A 24988-nucleotide genomic window follows, 5' to 3' on the forward strand; every position below is an offset into this window, starting at 1 on the left:
GTTTCTCAAGCACAACAGCCTGACGCTTTAACGCGCTGCGTCACGAATGCGCACGCACAGAGAGGGTTCGCATGCACCGGCACGCCACGCATCTCGGAGGCCACGCGCGGCCCTCGAGGCGGCGCCGCGTGTCCAGAGGGAAGCCCTAGAGAGGAGTCACGCTGCAATACACGCTTCACACACACACATAACGCATTCCGGCGGTGGCAAATGGGTATGTCGCTACATTGCTTCAATTGCTATGATCGGATTAACATCTCGATCGTGAGATGGGTTCTGCCAGACTTTTTCCCCCCTTCCTCCATGAAGAAAGATGTCATGTAAGCCATAAAGAAGTCATATATTGTGGTAGCTCATCTGCAGTTAACTATTTGCATATACATTACTAACATATACGTTTTGTTCAAATATTATGTTTAGTATCTGTTAAAATTAGATTGATGCAAAAGAGGGCAGTTGCTGCCCCCTTTCGGCAGAACTTGCTGCCAATTTGACATTAACATAATAGCTGGAAATCTAGCTAAATCTGCAGCAATTATAAACTTAGTAAATTTAGTTTACATTAGTGTATTGCACATATTCATATCGGTGAGAAATTCCCCACCAGCGTATTTCATTTAGCTCGAACCAATACATGGAAGCAACAAAGTTAAGGTAGATGTTACTACAAAAAGCTTCCACACTGTCTGCTACATTAACAGTAATAAAATTCTTCAAAATTTTTATTTCAATGAAAATTATCTGGAAAGTGGTAATGTTGCCATTTCTGGGGAATTAAATGGCTGTTCCAAAATGCCAAGTTCATTGTGCCAGAACCTCTATCTTCGGATATTATGCTGAATTCAGCAGTGTATCACATATATCATTTCGAGGACGCATTAATAAATATTGCCTGCTCCTGGTGTCCTATTGGTCTCGCAATAAAAATTAGTGATCAAATTCCTTGTATGAGAGCAACTAAGATGAAATTTTCTTGGCATTCCAGAAATGGCAAATTTCCTGAAAACTCAAGTTTTTCACAATGGTAGACATAAAGGTAGTTGTATGAAAACTTTATTTTATAACAACGGCACAGGTAGTTTGAAGCACAAAAATAAAAAGTAAAGAGTACAATTGTATTACTCAATCTTGCAAACTGCAGTAATGCTTGAGAATATATTCCACAGCACAAGCCTTGTCATAACTACACAGCATTGGAGAAGTACCTTCACTGTGTCTAATATTCGTTACAAGGCGCATTGCGGGTATTTGTTGCATGTCGATTTTGGTGAGAAACATTTTATATTTACTTCATTAAATCACATAAATAGTTATATTGTGGATTGACATATTAAAGCTCTCACAAAAAATGTGGACTGTACGATTATGCAAACATAATAAATTTATGTGATGAAAACTGAGCCTTCAACAAGTGACACAAAGATTTTGTGCTGCGCCTCCTCTTGACATCTGGTGAAAGAAAAATCGGGTTAAATTTTCGTTTTTAATACCTGTTGTGCTGGAAGAAGCATAAAATGGCTTTCCTGCAACAATTAGACATGGATACAGCATAGGGGCTTGAGATTCAAGCATCATCGCAAGAAAACACTACTACCCACAATTTGTAAAAGTTGTATTTTAATATCTGTACACCTATGAATCTTTACACTGCTGCTCGTCTTTACGACTATTTCCTTTGAACGCCAGCAACACCAGGTTCCTTGGCGAGAGACACGGGTCAAACAGGGGCAAGAGGCTGCTCGATATGCCTGCAAAGCAATTAAATAAATCACAGTAATGTAAAGATGGCATAATAAAGTGCAATAAAGTTGACTTTCTCTTCTGCCTGTGAATGTATCTTGAAAACGAATACTGCAGTACAAACATAGCATAGTGAACTTTCCAGTGAACTCGTCAATTTCCATTATTTTGGCAACCCTGTGGTCCGTGTACTTTTGCTCATAGTTGTACATATCAAGCTGTTAAGATTTATGTTTAAGCACCGACTAAATCAGAATCCCCTGAGACTGATGGACAAGCAATTATGTTCCGAATCATCGGCTTTTCGACCGCCCAGATATGACAAGTGAGACGACTGGTTTCAAACACGGTTTCAGACTGGTTTCAACAAATGACGACTGGTTTCAAAATATTATTTCTAAAAGTCACTCGTGAAATATGTTAGCCTCTCATATAGTTATGTCTTTCAGTGGACAAGGTAGACCTTGCTTGAATATGATACACAGAACACCAATGGCAATACATTGGTGTTCACTGTAAGTTTAGGAAATGCTGGTTCAACACTGAAGCCTGCCTCAGAATTTCTAATGAGCAGACATGCTTTTGGTACCGACCAGTTGCAATACAACTGGAATGTGCGCACTAAAGGAGTGCAAAAGTTTAATTTATAACAAATAATCAATTATTTGACTATCACACAGTTCCTGATGTTCACAGGAGCAAATAATGTGTACATGCAACCAGTATTGCCTATTCAACTCCACTTTTTCTTTCTAATCTCAACCAGGATATCAGTCACTCAAGCATTTATACTACCCAAAATTGCAGTGCAGTCAAAGACAAGACTCACAACGGTCCCAGAGGTACAACATTCGGTCAACGAGGATCAGCGATTCAATGACAGGTGCCAGGAGGAGGCGTAAGGAGTAGAACACGACGACACGCTGCCATTCATCCATTGCCAACTCCAGCTCAGGTGAATCCAGATCTTCATCAGGCAAAGTCAATGGGAATTTCTCCAGTGCTTTTCTTGCATACCTAGAAGTGTGGCCATGCAAATATAATGGCAAATCCACTTAGATTGAACCTGAATATCTTGAATGATTCGCTGTGCCAAAAGCTTATGTTCCTGAAAATTGAGCATAAAAGCATGGGGGACTTTCTTTATGTATCGAAATCCCTCCGGCTGGTGCGTTTGATACACTGAACAATGTGACCACACCGCAGTACATATTTAGAAATTTCTACAATGTGGCTGCCATAAGCTTTTATACACGGTTGGTGCCATCAAGTAACATTAAAGCCACACCTATCACATGGCAGGTCCTGTTTAGCTTCTAGCCACACACAGGCAACAAAAATTAGTGATAAAGAAAGAATGAATTGTAAATGAAAGCATAGAAAAGCAATTCAAAACGGGGGGGGGGGGAGGCTGTTGACAGTTGTAAAATGAATGCGAACATAATTGATAACAACACACTGAGAGTGAAACTCCGTGGCCACTGGCTCTCGAGTCACCTACAGTCAAGAACAAGTGCACCGTACAAACAGGACTGCAACGGGCGCACACCCACGCTGTGCACATATGCATTAAATTTCGTTTTAGACCCCAAATCTCTGCAGACTGAAATCATTAGAAATCTCAGACCTCTCATTACACCCGGAAATCATCAAAGGTGTGTGGAAAGCTCTGGGCATGCATCCTCATATTTACACATTCTTGATTATCGCTTATTGGGCACCTCAGCAATTACTTGTCAGCGCAGTAGCACAGGGCGTGATTTTAAGTTCACTCTGCTTTGAAGTCCACAGCATCTACTTTGATGGATGGTGATTTTAGGATTTGCATTTTATAAAGAACGTCAGAAAGCTCACACAACCAAGTGGCTAGTAAGTAGATACCTACTGTGAAAATGTCAAACTATCAGCGTGCTTCACAGAGCCCAACCCACAGTGCCTCTGATCTTTGTAGCGATTCACAATCAGCCTCTCCAGCAGGGCTCTGTAGCAGTGGATCTTCAGTGCCAATGGTGACTCTGTTCACACAAAATGACCAGCGATACGCAACATGTCAGTGACAGCATACTTGGATTACTCTGGACCACAGCGCTCCATGTGGTGCAGCTTTCCCAAGGAGCAGTATCGACAACAACCCTTCATGTCCAATGCCCACATATCACATATCGTAGATGAAATAATTGACTTTAATAAACGTCTGCACATACTTTTTTACAACAGGTGCCAGAAACCAATGAAGTGTGCAGCGATTTGCAGCTTTTACATTTCAAGCGAGTTATGGCAACACAGCAGCCCTCCACATTTCAGCGTGGCAGCGTCCAGGCTGCATGGCAAATTACAAATCTTTGTTTTTAAGCCCTGAGAATGATCAAACACCTGTACGTATCATCAAAACAAAACTGGTTAGCATGTGCCAGGCAGCTGTATGGCATTATATAATACTGTTGATACATTCCTCATTCATATGACCTTAGTTTATATACTTACGTGTATAGAAAATATTCTGTTTTAATTACACAATCTGAATCACAAGTTTTCATGAATGATGTTTTTTCGCTCCCTCTTTTCACAAAAAGATCAAGAAGGTTCTCCTGTAAATTACCCAAAATCTGAATATGAAGTAATGATCATATAGCCAATGGAATACCTATACCATGTGTCAGGAAGATCACCACACTATATGGTGGCCTGCTAGTAAGATCAGTACAAATATAGAAACAATAGGAAGTAGCATTCAGTCAAGAAAACAGGGCACGTAAAACCATGTCCAGAGGAAATCTGGACATGGACAAACCCATAAACAGTGGAGATGTGAAAATTTTTCTCCAAATAGTGTTTTCAAATCTATTAATTTAACTCCAGAACAGGAACATCTTTTCCCTCTTAGCATGTCCACTTACACCACTAGTTTTTAAATTTGGTGCCTGAAATGTTGCTTTATTACAAGCGTCTGTGTTGAGCTATGAAAACCTGCCTGCTTGGACAAGGTTTCGCTTTGTACTGGATACAAAATAAGCAAAAAAGAAAAATATCTTGAGAAACTGTGGAAGCAAAACTTTACCTTTCAATTTCCTGGTATACACTTCAAAGGCATGACAAGCAACCTCACGTGCTTGGTAGCTGAGCGCAGCAACATTCCCCAGTGCACAAACATGGCTGCTCATAGGGTATGCCATCTTCATTTCTATTCCTTCACATCTGGCAAAACAAAGTCAGAAGCTGAGGCCAACAAAACTTCAAACAGCAGCTTTTCAAAAGTAGTGTAACTTAGCAAGTACACTGGTGAGCAAAATTATACAGACTGAAGGCTACGCGAAAAGAACATTAATTGCATCATGTCTTGTATCCACAGCCCTAAACCGTCAAGTATGCAATGTGGTACTCGATTCTCTGCGACACTTGCAACTGCAACACTCTATTTCAGGATACACATAACTTTTTTTTTTTCACAGAGACCATTGTCTGTTGCTTTTGCTCATCAGTGTAGATATCCATAGCTAATTTTTAAAATAATGTCACTAAATATTTATTGCTTCAGTTGAGGTGACACGATGAGACAAGGAAAGCAATATATGCTACTACAGCTCTTAAATTACTCCCTATTCTACTATGTTTTTGAGGCCATCATGCCCTATCTACAACACCTAGGCTGTGGAATGTCACTCTGATGAGTAGCTCGTCACATATGCATCTGCAGATGGTAGAATAGCCAATTTATTTAGTAGATGTGGTCAAACAACAATCACAAATCAAGTACGGGAACTTTTTCCATCCTCCTTTATTTTAATTATTTGCATGCCAAGATTCTGTACAGGCTAAATAAAAACATATGACTCGTACAGTCATCACTGCATCCATGTGAATAAAATCAAGAGTATTGTCTAGCTCACCAAATAGAATTCTAAACATAGCAAAAATCTCTTTGCTTCGTGCACTGTGGATACCTTAAAACACCCTCAGGATGTTCTCTGTCGGCCTGCTGAGCTTTATCATTACACACCATAGAAGAACAGCAGAGCATAGTGCTCTGATACTTGGCAGTGCTTTAAGTTTTGTTCCAATAATATATTTGATATTAATGCTTTCAGTATAATTGGAGTTACTGTGTACTGTTAGCTACTGTTTTGTGAGACTTACGATGACCACATAATCTGCACTAAAAAAAGATTATTTTTGGCATGGCTTGGCATCCTTAGTGGCTTTACTCCAGCTTGCCAATGCAATTGAACTCAGTGGCCGTACTTGACAGCTTGACGAGAAGCTTGTTCGCTGCCTCCCTTTCCTCACCAGATCCTTTCAGGAGTCAGACTAAAGCAAGGGAAGTGATTTTGGAAAGCCAAAAGCACTGCCTTCTTGGCTGCTGGCTCCCGTGTTTTCTCTACAAGGCAAAGCAAAAGTTGTTCTTGACAAAGCATGGTCGCTCTTTAAAGCATGCAAGGTTCTCTGGCACTAGCAGGGCTGGAAGGAATGCCCCACAATGAGAACACCTTTTCTTTTTCGCAACTAAGACACCCTTCTGGAGGCACACTTGTAGTTTATGCTCCAATAACACTGGAAGAACACATGTCGAAATGTTTTCTGTTGTTGCATAAACAGAAAACACACCAAACATGATTACCATCAGTTAATGATCATCCCAATAGTACTAAACACAAGCTATACACTCTAAAGTACCTTCACAAGCCTTTAACAGCTTCCAATGCAAGCACTCTTTTCAAAACTATTTTGACATGCTGACTCATGACTGAACATAATCTGAAATGCAAAGAAAAGATCACATACTTGTCTTCACTGAGCTTCATGTAACAGCAGCCAACAGAAACAAGGCCCCGAGCAGCAGGCGAGTCAGCAAAAAGCTGAATCATGGATGGGCCTAGATTTCCACACGTATGAAGACCAACAAGCACAAACTAGAGTTGGTAAAGGAATAGAGAAAGAGAGGAAATTTGTTTAAGAAGGCTGCTCCTGCAAGCACCTACCAGCAGCACGATACAGGACATTTACGCATCAAATTTTTCATGACAAGGTTATGTTGCAGGCACTTACATTTTCTGCACCAGAACTTCCTCTTCCCCACGCTTTCTCTGCCACCTGAAAAAATAGATGAAGTTATCATACGATGAAATTAAGTTAAAATGAGTGTAGGGAAACATAATAGACTTGTTTGACATGTATTGTGAAAAATGGCATGGATGCTTGATTTAAAGTGTAATGTTATTTGTTGTGAAATGCAATGCATACACTGAAAGTAGTATCACTAACAGCTTAAGCTTTTGGAGCACAAAAATCCAAGAAAGAAACTAACACAAAGCTAGTGCTTCCTCTCTTGAAATATTCATTCTACATTTTTCCTTCCAACCACCACCACATCACTTACCTAAATTCCAGGTGGAGTTTGAAGATGTGAACATTTTACGCAAATTTGGTGCTCCGAAAAGTTTTGCGGTCCCTGTTGCTGTCTCCGTGCCTTATATGAACAATAACGATAGTACGAGTATGTGGACAGCTTTGCACTCTCAACAGTTTTTCAGATGAGTAATTCTGATTAAATAATTTTAAGAAGTTACACAAAGAAGCACACTAGAACAACGCGTGGCCATGATTTTGTGTTATCAGGACACGTCACGAGACCTGCCTTGCAATGAGGCTGCAAAAGACTGGCACAGACTAAAATATAGTGAAGTCTCTCATAAGATTTTATGTGCTGCAAGACAGGAATAACTAGAAATTGCTGGTTGAAGCCTTTGTCCTGTAGTGTAGATAAACAGGATGACGATGATGTGTAGCAAGAGACCCAATCGTAAGTAAAGCAAAGCAGGTTTGTTCACAGTAGCAGAAACACGAACAATAAGAAACTTGTGGCAGCAAGAAATGTGCACGCTGCATTCAATAGGCACGCCCACAACAAGATTCAACAACGAAAGCAATAACAGCAAGAGGAGCACCTGTTCTAGTTCAGCAGGTGTCGTAGCCATAGAAATTTCTAGCTCCACGTGTTGAGGGAGATAGCAAGAAGAATCTGCCACTTCTGCCTCTATTTCCGCTGCCTTCTTCTTCTGGACATGAATCGCTGCCTGTGCAAATAAGAAAGAGAGTTATACAGACTGCACTCTCACCAAGCCAGGGACTACTTGTTGCCATAGCCTACCGAAAATATTAAATTTTCCTAGTTGTGTATAGCTGGGCCTGCCACCGGAATCGTTCTCAGTGTTATAGTACCTTAACTTTCAATGAAGGGTTATCTTGGCTACTACAGCAACGAAATATTTGAACACCAGATATGGTACTACAATGTTATTCCATACATTATTTGCTTATTCACTTGAGTAGGCAAATAATGTTTCTGTAGAAAAATTTTTACAACTGCAAGTAAGCAGGGTTTCATTTGCTGCTCCAACTGTAACACAGACCTCTCCCAAGTGTGTTCCACTGCTTGAACAGAAAAGTCACCATCATCATCAACAGCAGCATGGCTACGCCCACTGTAGGGCAAAGGCCTCTCCCATACTTCTCCAACTAGCCCGGTCATGTGTTAATTGTGGCCATGTTGTCCCTGCAAACTTCTTAATCTCATCTGCCCACCTAACTTTCTGCTGCCCCCTGCTATGCTTCCCTTCTCTTGGAATCCAGTCCGTAACCCTTAATGACCATCGGTTATCTTCCCTCCTCATTACATGCCTTGCCCATGTCCCATTCATGTTTTTTTATTTCAACTAAGATGTCATTAACTCGCATTTGTTCCCTCACTCAACCTGCTCTCTTCCTATCCCCTTAACGTTACACCCATCATTCTTCTTTCCATAGCTCGTTGCGTCGTCCTCAATTTAAGTAGAACCCTTTTCATAAGCCTCCAGGTTTCTGCCCCATAGGTGAGTACTGGTAAGACATGGCTGTTATGCACTTTTCTCTTGAGGGATAATGGCAACTTGCTGTTCATGATCTGAGAATGCCTGCGAAACACACCCCAGCCCATTCTTTTTCTTCTGATTATTTCACAGAAAAGTATGTGATGTTTATGCGATGCTTTTGCACAGCTCCGGGCACCCAACCACTAGCTGTTCTCGTGATGCCAATCACCTCAATGCAGCTACTTCTTTAACCGTTTTACTACAGTAGCATCATAGCGACAATAAATACAAATACTAAGTTAGTTTAGACCGATAAAGCATCCTTTGAAAAATATATTTTTGTTAATTTTGTGGTACTAGGTTGATTACTAAAAGTGAAAGTCGAAGTTCAACCTTTAAAATTTCGTGCCCGAACACTAGGGCCAGTAAGTCAATGTGATGTCGCAGATTCCAGAGTAATTTTTTCATATTTGGGCTGTTGTGGCTCAAAAAGAAGTTCTTGAAATTTGCTAAGTTCAGTTTTTCGCCCCTTTGGAGTACAATGTTGTCCATCTTTGCTGATAAAAAATGTGACTAGGCCACAGGAGGCGCCATCAAAATCCATGACGCCGCAGTGAGTTGGTGCAGGAATTTGGAGGCAACGTCACCACCTGCCTTTTGATATTATGTTGTTTCTGGCTTATCAAGATTCCTGCCACAGTAAGTGTGGGCTTTCTGGTATTGCACAAGGGCAATTTACTAATAGTACAGCTGCAGACTATTTTTCTCTTTAGAGTCCCTTTAAAGGTTGTCATCTTCACCAGGCAAGCGCTCCACTGTTTGCAAAGCACAAATTTCATTGAAAGGGAGCAATGCATCTTCTAAGCAACAATATTTATTTCCTCAATATACCAGCTAAATGCTTGGTGCTTTCATAAAAACTGAAACATAGGTCCTTCTCTAATTGTGGCAGCTCTCCAAATTTGTAAAAGCAATGCTTGCAGCGGTTGTACGCCAGGAATGGATGCAAAGAAAGGCATACCTGGTGGTCAAATCGCTGCGCTGATGTCAAGTGGCTGCCAACTAAGTCCACAGTGGCAATGTGCAGCTTCTTGTCGAGTGCCAACAAGCGAGCCAGATGGCCTTGCCCAGATCCGACGTCTAGCGCGTGCGAGCAGTCACACTTCTGAGCAAGCATCTCAATCACCTGGTTTGCAAGAACAACAGTTGATGTAGACAAGCAATAGCTGGCAATGGGGCTAAAAAAGTTTCAAGAAGCTCCATGCTCCCTGCCTTTGCTTGTACTGGAGGGAACAGGGATGCAATGATGTGCCTTGTAGCTGAATACATGAATGACTGAAGACAGCTACAAGTGCTCCAAAGTAGCCATCTTTTCCAGTCAGTTGTGTACTCAGCATGAAATAGCATGGAACAAGAGTTTATAAGCACCTGAAATATTGGCTAGCTTCCGACTGCCGCCATGATTTTTTGCACACGCCACCAGATGCAGGGTCAACCATTATGTCAACATGTATTTGTTAGTTTTCCGGCATCCCTTGGCTGAATGCATGGAGAGCTACATTGCCAAGTTAACTTCTACTAAAGTATTCATGCAGCTTCCGTAGCAGAGATTTCAGAGCCATCAGTTCTGAAGGGGCAGAGTAAACTGTTGATTCTTTGTTTATTTTTATTTCCTGCACCTTTTTGCTCCTGTGTATTGGAAAGTCTTCTGCATGTTACTGCAGTTGGAGTCTCAGACATAGAAATTTAATTTTGAAGTAAGTAAGCACACATCATAAATGCCACATATGCTGTGATTACATGGAGTGTCATCCATTCCCACATGACTATCAGCATAACATTAACAAGCTGAGAAAAAAGCTTGCATACCATTGCCAACCGAACAATTTCATGCTGCTTCTTCAGTTTTACATGCTTCCTGAAAGCATGAGTCAAATTCCTATTGCCACAGAGGTGAAAGGCTGGCCAGTGCAGATTTTTCCCACCTGATGCAAGAAAGAAAAAAAAAAAAGATGGAGCTGAGGCACTTCCATATTTAGTGATCATGACAAAAGCTTTAAATGCAAATGAAAGTTTCATTTTTCCTCTCAATTTGTCATTGCCACAATACCGGGTAACCTTGGTGGCTAAGCATTTTTGCAGAGTAACCAGTTCATTTCAGTTTAATTTCTAATGAACTGAACAACACTTGCAACCACAATTGGGGTATCAGAGCCAGTTTGGCTTCTTCTTCATGCGCTGAAGATGTGATTGGAATAAGCCCAGCTGAAATTCACATGATAAAGGAAGCGGGTGCTGATGCTAGACCCTGCTCATTCTCCAAGCATAGTCTTCCATATTTTGTATTGCTGATTAACAGGGAAAGTTAAATGTAGGACATGAGGCAATAGTGCGACTGGGGCTGTACTATTGTTTCACACCAACGATTTCTTGCAGCAGTGAAGTACAGGCTGTGAAGATTCGTAAATAATGGAGCCATGTATAGATGGCTCACCTGGCCCAACTAATGGATTGTTGACTCTCAAATTTTCTAGAAAGGTGGCATTCCACAATAGTTTTTGTATTGTACCATGTTTGTATGTAATACAGTTGCCTGTTTAACCGAAAATAAGTCCGAAGTTATGGTTTGTCCGTGGCAATGCTGGACAAAAAGTGTAGATGTTATCCGCAATGGTGCAGCGTCTGTCACTAGAGATTGCATGTTTAGTAATGTCACAGCACCACTGTTCCTTTCACTGAGGCAAATTACTTTTCTACATTTCCCTGCTGACAATGTGCAGTTGTTATTCTATTCCAGATAAAGTAGACAAAAGTGTCCCATCAAAACACGGCATCAAACAAAGTGCACTGTGAGGTGCCACCTCTCCTGGAAATCTGAATGCAACCAAGCGAGCAGTTTAGCCAGAAGACCAACTTATACCATAGGCTCCTTTATTTACACAACTGCAAAGTTGTCTTTCAGCTAATTTGCAGTTTTCACCCATGTTCAAGGCTACTCTGATATGCACATTGTCAATTAACTGAAGAAAAAGTCCGGTGGGCTCTGAAACAGCAGCTAGCTGGTAAAGACAGTGAACAATACAGAGTGTCGTTTAAACATTGTTTTTCATATACATATAAACCTGCAGCGACCTTGATCCGTTATCAATAAACTTTAACGAAATATCTGAGTTGGCTGTGAAAGGTTTAGCGAAATTGATGCTTTTGCCTGGGGACGATTTGCTGTCCGTAACCTTTATTGGCCTTGATCTGTTAATATGCCATGCCACAGGGCAAGAGCTTATTTTGCTTGTACCTTTTTTTAGAGGTAAATTTATCAATGTCTCTCTTAAAAGGGATGTGATAGTGCTTAGCAGACGCATAACCTTGAGAGGGAAAAGTATATTCCATTGAGAAATTGTTTCACATCGTTTGACAACTCCAGAGGGATGCTGTGAGATTTCGCAAGAAAAGAAAAGAACTTCTATGCGTTAAACGTTACAGTTCGCTCACCGGCGCGCTCATTTGGTGGCAGAAGCGGGATGTCAGCTGGTGATGCGACAGGACTCCGGTTGAGCGCAAGCAGCCTGGCTGCTGGAGCAAGGCACATCAGCGACAGCGGCCATACCGAGTGCTTCCTGACAACAAAAGCAAGAGGCCCGTCAAAACTCGTACTAACACGTGAGCTTTTGCAAAGAGGACAGAAATCGGGGATCTACGCGGGGTTAATTGTTTAATTGCAGCGCGCACGAAGAGAGGATCGTGCAAGCACATGTGTCACTACGCTTTTTTGAGCAGGGGACACCTCTAGCACCTCAAGTAAGTGTCGATAAAAGGGATGCGCGCAAACAGACAATTAAAGAGCAACGCAACAGTTAGCTATACGGCTGATAAAATTAGGTCGGATGAACATACGGTGCGTTTGTAAAGTGACAGACATAAAATAATTGGCTGGCGTACATACTGTGCAGGCAGTCCCGTTTCAAGCCAGGTGGAAAGATCGCTCAATTCAATCGTAGACAGTGTCTTCTGCCATGAATATGGTAGTTTGTGCCACTGCTGCTCAACGAAGTAATCCTGCGGGCACGCACGCATTAGGATCCACGTAGACGCCGAGCAAAATACTAGGCGCTACCAAGCGCGCAGGATAGTTTAGTACTTACCAAGACATAGGCGTCATTCAGCCAGGAGTACTGAGACAAAAAAGAGCCCAAGAGTGTAGCATACCTTCTGACATCTGAAACATGCTGCGCGTCACAAACAAGCGGGCACATGGCAGACGAAAACACGAACTGAAATGTGCTGATGATGATAGCAACAATAAAGTACGCGTCGTGGTAATAATAATAAACATAAACAAAAGGAAATGCAACGAGAAGTATTGCACAATATTTGAAAAATTCTGAGAATGTGCAGCCTGTCCTTTCGTAATTCGCACTTTGTTTACTATTTGCTTACCTTTCACCACAATTTCACTTCCACATATTATGTCGTGTGCCAGCTAATAATAATAAAAAAAAAATACCAACCCTTCCACTACCGGAAAACATAAGAGTTTCTGAGAAACTCTATGCCGGAAAATGGGAGCAAGCGATCGAAGCTTCTCCTGTGTGCACCTGACCATCGTCACGTTTAAGTTATACACAGGTAACGGCGCCGAATTGCTTCGATCGGCCTCCCGCTCCCTCAGCTCGGTATCTTCTTCTCATTGCTGTCGGATTGCTTGGGATGGGGCGGCTCAGCGACTGGATCGGCCCGCCGACGGCGAGCCCTTTCACGGGCGAGTTCCCTGGTTCCAATTTTTGTAAGAAACTCTATGCTGGTTCCCAGTGCCGCTCGTCGAAGACTGTCAGTTCCTCAGGGGAACGCACAACGCGTGGCCGTCCCATCCGTTTTCCGAGAATGAACTGAACGGAAATATAGCCGGCGCAGCGCGCGCGGTGCCATTTCCCGCCCTTTCCCTTCCCGGCGGAAGCGAAACGGCTCTAATTGGTTGCGCGCGTGGCGTGAGCGCGCGCCTATGCAGCTGGAATCCTTGCTAATGACTCACGCTCCGGCGCCGGCGCAGCTGTCAACTGATCAAACCGCCCTTTCCCACAGCTGCTCTGCTCTGGGCTCCAGCAACTGGGTTGTTTTGCGTGACCATATCACCACCGAAACTTGTGAGCCAATACAAGCTTAACTGGAAAAGAAAGCGGGGGGTGGGAGGGAGAAAAGAAAATCACTCGGGTGGAACTACCGCAGAATATCCTTGTCACAGGATGACTAAAATGCACTTCAGTTGGCACAGCCAAGTGCATATTACATATATAGATAATGTAATTCAAGCACTCTTGAATTACGCTACTATGCTCACACATACGTTTTGTGCTTCAAACATGCTAGAAAAGTTCAGTGCAGGTAGACTGTGTAGTGTACTACTACATGCCACAATGGTCTGGTCACAAAAGGCGGCGACAACATGACCAGTATGCTGACGGTGCGTGAGCAGTGGAATCGGCAGAATCAGGCTGCCGCCGGATTGATCGGGCTCGGCTAAAATATAATTTGTGGACATCAGGCACCAGGGTCTTCACCCACAACTTCAATGCTGTCAGTGTAGGGAATTATAAGCTTGCAGTTGATTATGTTATAATATATTTCGTACGTGACAACAACCTCATGGAAATCATATATATGGTTATAGTAACCATACGCATGTAGATTCTATTTTTATTAATTAGAAACCATGTACCCCATCCTTTGCCAGGACTGTTGTCAGCATTTCACTAGGGGTAACAGCGACATGAAGCAATAACTCATAATGCCCAAACTTGTTTAAAAGCCTTAGCTTTTATATACTTGGCATTCAGAATTTTTGAAATAATTTTTCTGAAAAATTATATTGCTGCCGCTTACATTATTTATTTATTTATTCCTCAAATGCCCCTGGAGAGACGTTTTACATGAGGGGTGGGCAGCTTCAAAGAAGAAGGTGTTCAATGGCAGTCTTGTACTCAGTCGCACTGGAGTGGTCCACCGCTTCTTCAGGCAGATCATTCCAGTCTCTCGCTGTACATGGGAAAAACGAATGCAGATAGGATGATGTGCGTGCATGCTGACTTTGAATGATTAGTCCAGGATGAATGGCGGTGAGCGGGCGATATGACGGTGTTACCAATCGGGGCATGATAAAACTTGTGATATAGAAGGAGCCTGGACACTTGACGCCTCGTTTCTAGACAAGTAAGATTCACATTAGATTTTAGTGCTGTGGCACTAGTACATGAAGAATAGTCATGGAAGATAAATTGGGCTGCGCGGTCTTGGGCAGATTCAAGCGTGTTAGAAAGATTAGTATGATGAGGGTCCCAAACTGAGGATGCATATTTAAATTTGGGCCTTACCACAGATTTGTAGGCAAGAGTTTTTACCGAAGGAGGGGCAAATTTGAGATTTCACTGGAGAAAGCGTAAGGTGCAGTTAGCCTCTTTAGTTATTTTAGCGATGTGAGAGGACCACGAAAGATTGTGCATTAAAATAAGCCCTAGATATTTATAACATGTCACAGATGAAATTATTGAGTTACCTAACAGATATGAGGGTGCTACATAATAATGCCGACGATGGAAAGAGATTAATGAGGTTTTATTTACATTGCTCCAACACGTGCTTTACATATACTTTTTGCACTTGTACATGCAGCCTCAGCAGTTTTAATGAGGTCAGAATTACAACACCGTGTGAAGAATATATGTAAATTTGGAGATGGCCATTTAATCCCTATTCGGTCTCTTACACAGAATGTCACTAGGCATAGTGGTGCCGCATACTCCGCCATGAACCCTGTTACGTCCGGCCAATGGGGGCAGCAACCTTTGAACCTTTCCTGCCTTCCTGAGACAACCCAGCTTTGTGAAGCTCACAGTAAGTTGCATCAGACAGCCCAGCGTTGACACCAAGGTGAGACACATCTGACCTCTATGGGGTTGATGTATGCCACTTCGTCGCCGACCTTGACGCTGGGGCTCAGAAGCTCCAGTGAAGGTGCGTTCTATGCTGCTTCCTTACGGTTGCTGCTGGTTGCCAAAGCCGATCGACAGATGAACCAGCTAATAGCTGGGCCATCCCAGGAGCCAAGACGTGCCAATGGAGTCAAGCATGGCACCCCTGCCTACGAGCGTCCTCTTCTTTCTTTAGGGCAGTGAGCCATGTGCACTCGGTGTGATTTCTCCGATTGTTTACTGTGAACAAAGGTGCCGGAGTAGTTGCACATACCCTCGTCCTCAAAGTGGAATCTTTGGAGACCACAAATGCTCCGAATGCAGGATGGTGTGACTGCAGATTTCCCTGGCCTAGTTGATCTAGGGGAGGCAGAGGGGATTTAAGAACACTTTTTCGGCTTCTGAAGTGTGCCCTGGCCTGCTTTGACCTGATAGCTCATGCTACGAGAACAATGTACTGCACTCCATGCTCTGGCCAGTGTAAGTATCCCTTGCTGTTCTGTAAATAAGTTTGCCTCTTATATGTAAATAAACCCCCCATTCTGTTCCTACGACCTCTCGACCTCGTACTCTTCACGAAAGAAGCAACCCTCGTCAAGAAAGCTTGGATGACGGTGGGGGCCTGCTTAGCCCCCATGTGACACCCCAGTAGTGCAGGCCAGCTACCCGTTACGAGATGCACCACCGGCGTAAGCTAGAGAGCGACCATCAGTTGACGCCAATCTCCGAGGCCATGACCACTGAATCCTACAACCCCTCCAACATTTCCAATAAATCACTGGAACGTGCCACAACCAATGTTGTCATTATTGGCCTGACACAACTTCCAGTGTGACTGAGATTGCCTTCTCGGTGTGATAGATCATAGGAAAAGAATAGAATCAAAGCAAAGAAATGGTTCTGTACTACAGCCTCTGGTCTTCCTGTTTTGGTTGTACCTAAAGACAAGTGAAAGAATAAAGAAAATAAAAGCATGCCTGCCACAAGGTTTCTCAATAAACATATGGCTTCACATTTAACACTCTGCTCCTACATCATTTTACATAATGTGCTGCTAGAGATATAGGGATCACCGCTACTGCATTTAGTAACCCATCCTCTAGTGAGTGCATTTTTTTCCATCCCTTGTATCTTCATTTTTATTACGTTTTGACAACAGAGTATCAAGGCTGTCATTCCAGTGGCGTAGAGACATAACTTATGCAGCAGTAGAATACTGTTTGCTCTGCTCATGCCTTTCAATGCCAATTAACCGTTCAGGTAAATTTCCAAAAGTTATGTAATAGCTTATAGTGCGATACTCTGCGATCATTTTTCTGAAAGGGCAAGAAGGTCTTGACAAAGTCAATGTAAATTTTTTTTTTCTCGTCTTTATATTCCTTTCTTTTACACATACTGCATGCGAGAGGGACAAAGCCACAATGCTAAATAAAGTGCAGAATGGCAGAAATAAACATCTTTTTTTAATTGCAATGTATAGCTTACTTTAATGCATCATTAATATCCAAGACTCGGTCATTGCACTGTTTTCAATGCTTTTCAAAATTGACTCGGAAGTTATCATGCAATATACATGCATGGTGATCAGTCAGATGGAAGAGAAACTATTGAAGTCGTTTAATCAAGGAAATATTAGAAAATTTGTAATACTATATCGAATCTATTATATATTTAATAGACATATTCAATTCGAAAACAATAGTATTCGAAACAAATCGAATATATTTCTGGATGTACAGGAGCAAGCATGGTTCTTAGCATTTGCTTCTATCTAATCCATAAATGTGTGTCCGATTTTGTGCTGAATTTTGTGATTATTTCACACTGCTGGCGAAATTTCGCCTGTAAATCACGCTTAGCCACTAAATGCATTACCTTTGCGGAAAAACGAGCCTCTCAGTAGCAGGGATTTACAGCCAGTGAGGGTGCACTCTTTTGCAGCACCACCCCCAATCCGAGCTTATTGCTTGACAGCAAATGCGATGAGTGACGGCTGGCACCGGGTCAAATGCCTGTTAGTTTATGGGCATTTGATGTTGTATAGTAAGAAACAGGTTGGCAAGAACAGGTAGCTTGTGGGAATTACTCTGTTTTACAACATGAGCCAAGTACACAATCAGGTACTATAATGGCTTGCTACCTAATTTCTTACCATTGACAATGTAATTGCGATGTTCCAACATGTTAAAATAACCAAAATTGCTAATAGCGGATGTGAATATTATTATTCAATATTTGATTTGATATTCAAAGCGTAAAAGTATGTGTATTCGGTTCGTATTCAAAAATGTTTACATTCATGCATACCTAGTTTAATTGTATTCTTGTCATCAGCTTGCCAATGAAATCGACCCTAGCTTGGTCTAGACCATTGCATTGTCGCGGATTATGAAAAGCAACTGTGAAATACGTTCTGAATATTGCCAGACCACATGAAAATCCAGGATTCAGCCTAATCATGGCAACACAACCCACAATGGTGCATCTTTATGTGGGTGTTTAGGGAAATAGGTGGTTTCTAATATAGTAAATTTGAGAAGACGATTACTTATTCCACGTACATGGTAATGCAGCTTTTGGCACATACATAACCATGGTATTTAAACAAACAATATGTTTTTCACGTTTGTAATATACCAGTCGGCGATAAGAACAGACTTGATAGACGATTGTGTGTTCCTGAGCAGATTTCGGGTCTCAGGAGGTTAACGCACATCACTTGAGGCAACTCTACTTTCAAAAGGTCAAGAGAGACCATTTGTTTAAGAAATTAAAAGACTTTGGCACTGTGTTGTACCATGTTTTGGGTGAAAGTACAATCTACCAATTCAGCTTGACTTCTTTGTACAGTGTCCCTTCAGGCCTTTCACAAGCCTCTCGAGAACAGTATTTGGATGAGATTGTCTTGCATAATAATAGATCCTGTCGCCTCAATTGGAAACACTTTGTTCCTCAATGCGCTTGCATTCCAGTCAAAGAAACAGTTTTTTCTCTGGCAAGTTCATTCCTGTCCCAGCTCTGCATTGCAAAATCCACCTTTACTGAGCTGCTATTCTTGTATGGACACTACTGCTTTCGCTCAATTCCACTCTTTTCCTATTATCAACTATTCACGGCCTGCTTGAATGATAATGTATGATAATGTAGACGGAGCGCCGCATAGACCATCAACAAAGTGCAAGAGAGGACAGTATTGGAATACATGTAGCATATTGTCATCTCTTGGTAAGCTTCAGACAAGGCATGATGGACACAAGAATGTGCAACACAACAAAGCTCCCTTTATTTCAGCCTCTCCTAAGAGAACAGGACATGCAACGGGAGATACAGCATTGCAGCGTGCATGCAAGCAGGCAGCAACACTTCACAATATAACAAAACTTGACACACTGTAACACCAATACTAAAAAAATAAAAACACCAGAACAACTGCTGGTAGCACATTCACATCGGGCACAAAGATGCAGTCATTGCTGCTAAACACACCACAAGCATCTCGAATGCGTTCACTCTGACACTCATGTAGGGCTCCATTTGCTCTCCCACTTGTCGCCTTTTTATTCCAGGCATTGCACAATCACACTGACTTGCATAAAATGTAGCTTTGCCCGCCCGCTGGGTCGACATCTTAGAGTCGATAGTCACGCCACACCAACATTCTGGTCCAGGCAGAAAGAGCGGCAGGTACACGCCCATGTGTGAAGCATCCCAATGTTGGCGTGCAGTCAGTAGGTCACACCTTGTGGTTTGCTGCGGCAGAGAGAGCTGTGACCTGCTCTAAGACACTCTCGATGAAGGGCCTCTGCAAGCAGTCCACTTCCAACATCGTGCGGATAAGTCCGTGAAGCCCTCCGGAGTATCTGAAACACACAGTGAAGGCATGCATGAACTCTTTATCGTTTGAAGGAGTCCATTTATTTGAGCTGGTTGGTTCATGACTGGAACAGTAAGAAAACAATGCCAAATATGGCGTTGTGTGCATTATGTCTTTCATCTCCTGTTGCTCTGTCTGTCTCTCTTCACTGCTCCATCATATTACACAACCAGATTATCCAGCTATTTCTTCTGTTGCATTGCTGCTTGAGTTCCAAACAGTCAAGCATAAAATCAGCAGCACATTGCTTTTTCCCATTGTTCAGTCATTTGCAGTTGCCTGCTTGGTTGGACCCTGCTCACATTGCACCAGTTTTGAGGTCTTGCAAATCAGGCGTACAGGGTGTTTCAGTGTTGCCTGGTCTCCCAGCTAGAAAAAATAGGGGATCCTTGACAAAATTATGGCTTTCTTTTGCCCAAGGTAATAAGGCCAGTAGGCCCTAGAAGGCTAGGTTATAAGGATTTTGTGTTTAGCACCAGTTCTGATATAGCTGTCCCTGCAACCAAACACACAGATGTTCTATGTAGTTTTGAGGCACAGTGCTTTAGAAAGACAAGCCACTCTGGGAAAATGGCACGTGAAATACTAACGCATTCTACTGCTACTTTGAGTATAGGTATGAAAAAAGGTGGCCTCAAGATTAGGTACACAAGCATTGACTATTGATGAACTTTTAAAGGCCAACTGCAACGAAAAATCATCATGGCTAAATTGGCAATAAATGAGTAGTATATACAACTGCAGCAATCTTGGCAAAGCTGCAGGACTGGTAATAGTATAATCTTCTTATTAGTAGTCTTTTAATGGTGCCTAAGCAGATGATGCATGCACCTGCGGTTAGCAGCTATGATGTAAATCCCAGCACGATGTCTCTGAGACCTTTCAGCGCGCCACAGCTGGTGCCTGATCTCACAAGTCTTGCCGAGATGTCGCGCGATCTCGGGCATGCATCACTTCCAGTGAGTGGTAATGACATTTTTTTTTAAATTTTATTTTTGGTATCAAAAACGCCTGTATTTGCGAGTCGTTGATGATCCGTCCACTCACTTTTAAAATGTAAAATTTTGGATGGAGGCTGTTCTGTATGTGCACTATCTCAACCTGGGAATTTTTTTTTTACACTTCACTGCAGTTGGCCTTTAAGTTCACGCTTGCTACATGTGAAGTTATATAAATGAATTAAAATATTAAGTAAATTAGCAAAATGGGCAGTTAATAACAATAATAAAAAATCTGATTGGTCATTATCGCCGAATGTCTTTTGTTTCTACAAATGGTATGACTTTTGGCCCAAAAGAAACATCACTGTCTCCTATCCCATGTTTTAAATAAAGTCAGCCATTCCTGCATTGCTCAATATGTCTCGTTGCAATATATTCCACTAAACTGTCGGGGCATTTAAAACCTTGCTCTAGTTTATACAGCAGGCCTAAGTTTCGTAATACTTTTGCCCTAACAGCACCAAGAAAACAGCTGCAAGACACAATTTTCATAAGTCCAAATTTTCAGATTGCCATTGCAAACAATATTCAGCATAAATTTGACCTTTACATCTTTTCAGTCTTGGCTCTCACTATGTAGCCTCCACACACCTCGAAAACGCAAGAGAAGGAGAAGTGCCCTTGCTGAATACCACTTCTGTTTATCCTCAATTTAAAGAGCTGTGTTATGTAAACCTTCATAATTATGCATGCACCATTTCCAGCATTAATTAATTATTTATTTATTTCATACATACTGCAGAACAGGGCAAAATGCATTGCATCAAAATATGAATGACAAACTGTTATACACTTGTTTATACCGCAGCTAACTACAAGACATAGTTAAGCAGCACAGTAAGAGGGTGTGGCCTCGCTGGGCCAGTCCTTAATGAAGAAGAGTAATAAAGAACAACAACACAGAAGCAAGAACAACAAAAAGTACATCGAAACCAATTCAAAACAAAATGCGATGTCTATAGGCAATGTTTAAGATCATGATACATACTGATGCGACATTTTTCAAGCACAGGAAGAAAATTGTCTAATGAGCAAATTATAATATCCTTGGGCAATGAATTAAAATCTTGTGCGTGAAAAGAGTGAATGTGTCAGTGTGGAATCTAGATTCAATTTAATGAATAATTGAAATCACTATAAGAGCCTTTATCAGGTGCATGTGAACATTTCCACAGGTTTGTGTATTTTTAATCCCATTTTTTTACACTAGCAGCTGTACAGTTGATGTCTTCTGGGACTACAGCGCTAAAGTTTTGAACAGTGTGCTAAGACTCTTCCATACAAGCAGAAAAGCATGTGAAGACATGTATAAGATTATTTTTCAGTAACAACAGAAGTTTTCATTGGCACTCTGCGGAAGAAGCCAAGGCTAGATGCTAACACATTTGAGCACTAAATGCCAACACATTAAAAATAACACATCGAGGCAGCACTAGCGCCATAACAGTGTGGTTCCTAGCACGATTAATTGGGCATGCATCTGAGCTGGGCCTCAACTCACGGGCTGTCTGAAGGAATGTCCACGTGGCCGCTAAGTACAGCCAAGGCCACACTATCACCCCGCTCATGGGCGGCCTCGAATGGGGACCGGAAGAAGCACATGGCATACAGGCAGCAGCCCAGGGACTGCAACAGAAACAACACAATTTGGTACCATGTTACCCGAAAATAAAGCGCATGCGTATATGCTGCAATAATGAACATAATGCCCTCAACATTCATGTGGTGCTTACACTTCAAAGTTCAATGGTGCTCAATATAAGGCACCAATGAGGTACTAGATGATGTGTAAATCTGTTGCTCTCATGACTCAATTTACAGGGTACACAAGAGCGAGATGCGGCCAAAGCAAAGTGAAAGCCATTTCTTCTGAAAGGGAGTTGCTAATGGAGGGATGTGGGGCCCATTTTGAGAAGTACCCACTCTCATCCAAACCAAACCAAGTCCAGGATGGAAATTTGCCAGACCTCTTGGCCTTTGGGCCACTGATTGCATGGCAGCTTTATGACAAGAGGCAAGCCCGACTTCCTTATGGCACTGCAGAGAGATTGCAGTTCCCCTCTTGTGCTAGTTTATCTTTCAAACCAAATTACAAGGTTTAACTGTAGCGAAACATCACACATGTCATGAGGAACGCCATAGTGAGGGCCCCCAGAATCATTTTTGATTCCCTGGAGTTCCACCTAAATCTACCTACATGAGCACTCTTGCAGTCCGACCCCATCGCAATGCTGCCACCAGCTGCTGGAAATTTTAACCTGTTACCTCATGCTGAGCAAAATGCTATAGCCACTGCAGCAGGTTACTAGCTTAATTTTGCATGGAAACAAAACAAACATGGCACATGGCATCTCCTTGCCCCTCTCACCTGAATTCGTCATGGACCTGACTGATTACGCCAAAGTTAAGGGACATATGTACCAGAAATTACTGTTTGTGGTTGTAACAGAAGCTCACCTTCCAGACTGGCCAAACGCACATTGGCCTTACACCATAAAGGGGGGCAGAATGCACACACGAACAAACTTTATGGAAGAGACAAAAGAAGCAAAAGGCATGCCTGCTTAACACGGCCAAAGGCAGCACGTACCCATATGTCGACTCGCTCATCTATTGATGTACGGCTTTCCACGTTGAACAGTTCAGGAGCCCTATACGACATGCTGCATTTCTCCGTGGCCAAGTCCTGGGAATATGACACAAGCCAAAACTGACTGCAACTTGACGTCACATTTATCATGCATATGTCATAAGGCATCTACACAGTCAAGCATCAATATAATGAAGCCATATACAATCGAACCTTGTTATAAGAAACAGGCTATAACAAAGTAAATTAAATTCTCCTTGAAATCCGCATTGAGATCCATGTAGTATGTCAAACAGCATTTCAACGAAATGAAATTGTCCTACCAATGGATATAATGAACTAGATTAATCTAAAAAAAAAGAAGAGAACCCAACCATTGCGCACTGAGTAAACTGCTCTCGGCGGAGTTCGGCATGTTGATGCAGCAGTTAAAAACTCCCATGTCACCGCATCGAATATGTTGTCAAGCAACACTGGTCTTTCTCACAGCTGTGCACCTGCACATAAGCAATAGCTCAATATCGCACTTCTTCACTGACCTCTCTCTCTTGCGCTTACCTCACTGTGCAAGCTGCGCCAAGCTGCTATGTGCGGTAGTGCGAAAGATTAGTGCATTCACTTCTACTACGTGGCGTGCCGCACAGGCAGGTGCAGCTGGACATGTCCTTCAAGACCTCCCTGGCGCAATCTCAAGGGGTCATGCACAAGCCTGCGCAAGTTGCATTATGCTGCACGGTCACGCATAGATGTGCAAAAGATTAATGAATTCACTTCTTTCTTTGGCTACGGCGCGCACAGGCAGTTGCAGCTGGGCCTGGCGTCAGAAATTCCCCAGGCACATTCTTGGGCGCCACGCTGAAACCATTCATTCACTTCTCCCCCTCCCTGCGACTCGCCGCTAGTGCTGGCAGCTGGGTGTGACCTCGGAGATTGCACCAATGTGAATGTGATCTCAGAGCCTACACCCAGCCGGCCGAGCCAAGCCGGCAAAGTGTGCCACATGCTGCTCAACCACGATGAGCCAAGTGAAAAGCAGATGCAGAAGGCCATCAGAATGAAACAGAAGGCAGCTATCTAAAGGCTGTCGTTTCAGGTGTTAAGTCGTGTGTTTCACATGCCGAAGATCTTTTGTTTTATTTAAATTTCATTGTATGCGTGGTCATCTAGCGGTTCTGCAGGCCATAAAGCTGTCGTCTTAATTCCATGTTTAAGATTGTGCCCCCATTGGGCATACATTGCAGCAAATGACAATAATGGATATAACGAAGAAACGGATATAATTAAGTAATGGCTCCTCCTTCAACAACATTATAACGAGGTTCGAGTGTATTCAGCTGACTACTTTGCTAAAAGTGAAGCTTGTACTTTTCAGAGGCGCAAATTACTCTGCAGTCTCCTATAGCAATTCCGGCAGTTAAAACACTGCTAGTAAGCATTCACGGATGAAGCATTGAACAAGCTCAAAGAAAGAAGTACATAGTAAACATTGGGGTTAAGATTTACAAAGTAAGATATAATAATCAAAATTTCTTTAAGAATAAATATTGTTCAATGAATGTTTGGGGGAATCTTTTCACCTAAATGATTCGCAGTGTTTTGAAAGCATCGAATCAACAGACTCAAAACTGCCGACAATGCTAAAAATAGGCCAGCAAGAGTTGCAAGTATACTAAAAGTTTATCAAAAGCGCAAATGATAAGCAGAGTTGTAGCAACATGGTACATGTTTTCATTTCTTGTACCCAGGTCAGAGCAGGGCCGCAGATGTGCTCTGTCTACAATGTCCATGTTACAATGTTGCACATTTATCTATTTCTTTATCAACAGATTTCAACTCCTCACTAACTTCACCCTTTTTACCCTTCCCAATATCGGACCTGTGCTACCTTGTTTGATCAAAACTCGAGCAAATGTCCACCATCTGAAACCCTCGCTATTTAAATCTACCTCATAAATGCTCTGGAATCTCTACAAGAT

At 42.3% G+C, this 24988-nt stretch overlaps 2 protein-coding genes and 1 long non-coding RNA gene across 5 annotated transcripts in view; 1 reads left to right on the forward strand and 2 right to left on the reverse strand.

Moving 5' to 3' along the window:
* On the forward strand, positions 1 to 22743 carry LOC142572530 (uncharacterized). 2 transcript variants are annotated; one of them, XR_012826096.1, is made up of 3 exons: positions 1 to 214; positions 2548 to 2695; positions 15347 to 16682. It is a non-coding gene; the product is annotated as an uncharacterized LOC142572530 (long non-coding RNA). The 2 variants fall into 2 exon arrangements; XR_012826095.1 differs by lacking the exon at positions 15347 to 16682 and adding an exon at positions 22244 to 22743 and having other exon boundaries at positions 74 to 214.
* On the reverse strand, positions 1598 to 12872 carry LOC142572525 (methyltransferase-like protein 25B). Of its 2 annotated transcripts, none has more exons than XM_075681691.1 (12): positions 12728 to 12872; positions 12529 to 12641; positions 12078 to 12202; positions 10455 to 10570; positions 9607 to 9771; positions 7683 to 7811; positions 6784 to 6828; positions 6520 to 6647; positions 4799 to 4935; positions 3626 to 3755; positions 2570 to 2757; positions 1598 to 1748 (listed from the first exon to the last, which is right to left on the reverse strand). In XM_075681691.1, the coding sequence occupies exons 1-12, from the start codon at positions 12836 to 12838 to the stop codon at positions 1633 to 1635; spliced, it is 1503 nt and encodes a 500-aa protein (XP_075537806.1). In that variant the 5' UTR covers positions 12839 to 12872; the 3' UTR covers positions 1598 to 1632. The 2 variants fall into 2 exon arrangements, with proteins under 2 accessions (XP_075537806.1, XP_075537807.1); XM_075681692.1 differs by having other exon boundaries at positions 12525 to 12641; positions 12728 to 12744.
* Positions 18809 to 24988, reverse strand: part of LOC142572528 (serine/threonine-protein kinase 16) — an 11085-nt gene continuing 4905 nt past the window's right edge. Inside the window, exons 5-7 of the mRNA XM_075681696.1 lie at positions 23013 to 23108; positions 21924 to 22048; positions 18809 to 19407 (exon numbers count right to left, since the gene is read on the reverse strand). Coding sequence (XP_075537811.1) covers positions 19281 to 19407; positions 21924 to 22048; positions 23013 to 23108 — 348 coding nt within the window. The 3' untranslated portion in view covers positions 18809 to 19280. The remainder of the gene's footprint in view (positions 19408 to 21923; positions 22049 to 23012; positions 23109 to 24988) is intronic.

This window comes from Dermacentor variabilis, chromosome 2 (genome assembly GCF_050947875.1).
Source record: "Dermacentor variabilis isolate Ectoservices chromosome 2, ASM5094787v1, whole genome shotgun sequence".
Taxonomy (NCBI): Eukaryota; Metazoa; Arthropoda; class Arachnida; order Ixodida; family Ixodidae; genus Dermacentor; species Dermacentor variabilis.

Excerpts from the sequence above, each read along its gene's own strand:
- LOC142572525 (XM_075681691.1), bottom strand. The coding sequence starts at position 12,838 with ATGTGCCCGCTTGTTTGTGACGCGCAGCATGTTTCAGATGTCAGAAGG. Across the intron at positions 7,812-9,606 it reads CGCAGCGATTTGACCACCAG|GCAGCGATTCATGTCCAGAA; the intron begins GTATGCCTTTCT and ends TTATTTGCACAG. Across the intron at positions 4,936-6,519 it reads ATGAAGCTCAGTGAAGACAA|ATGTGAAGGAATAGAAATGA; the intron begins GTATGTGATCTT and ends TTGTTTTGCCAG.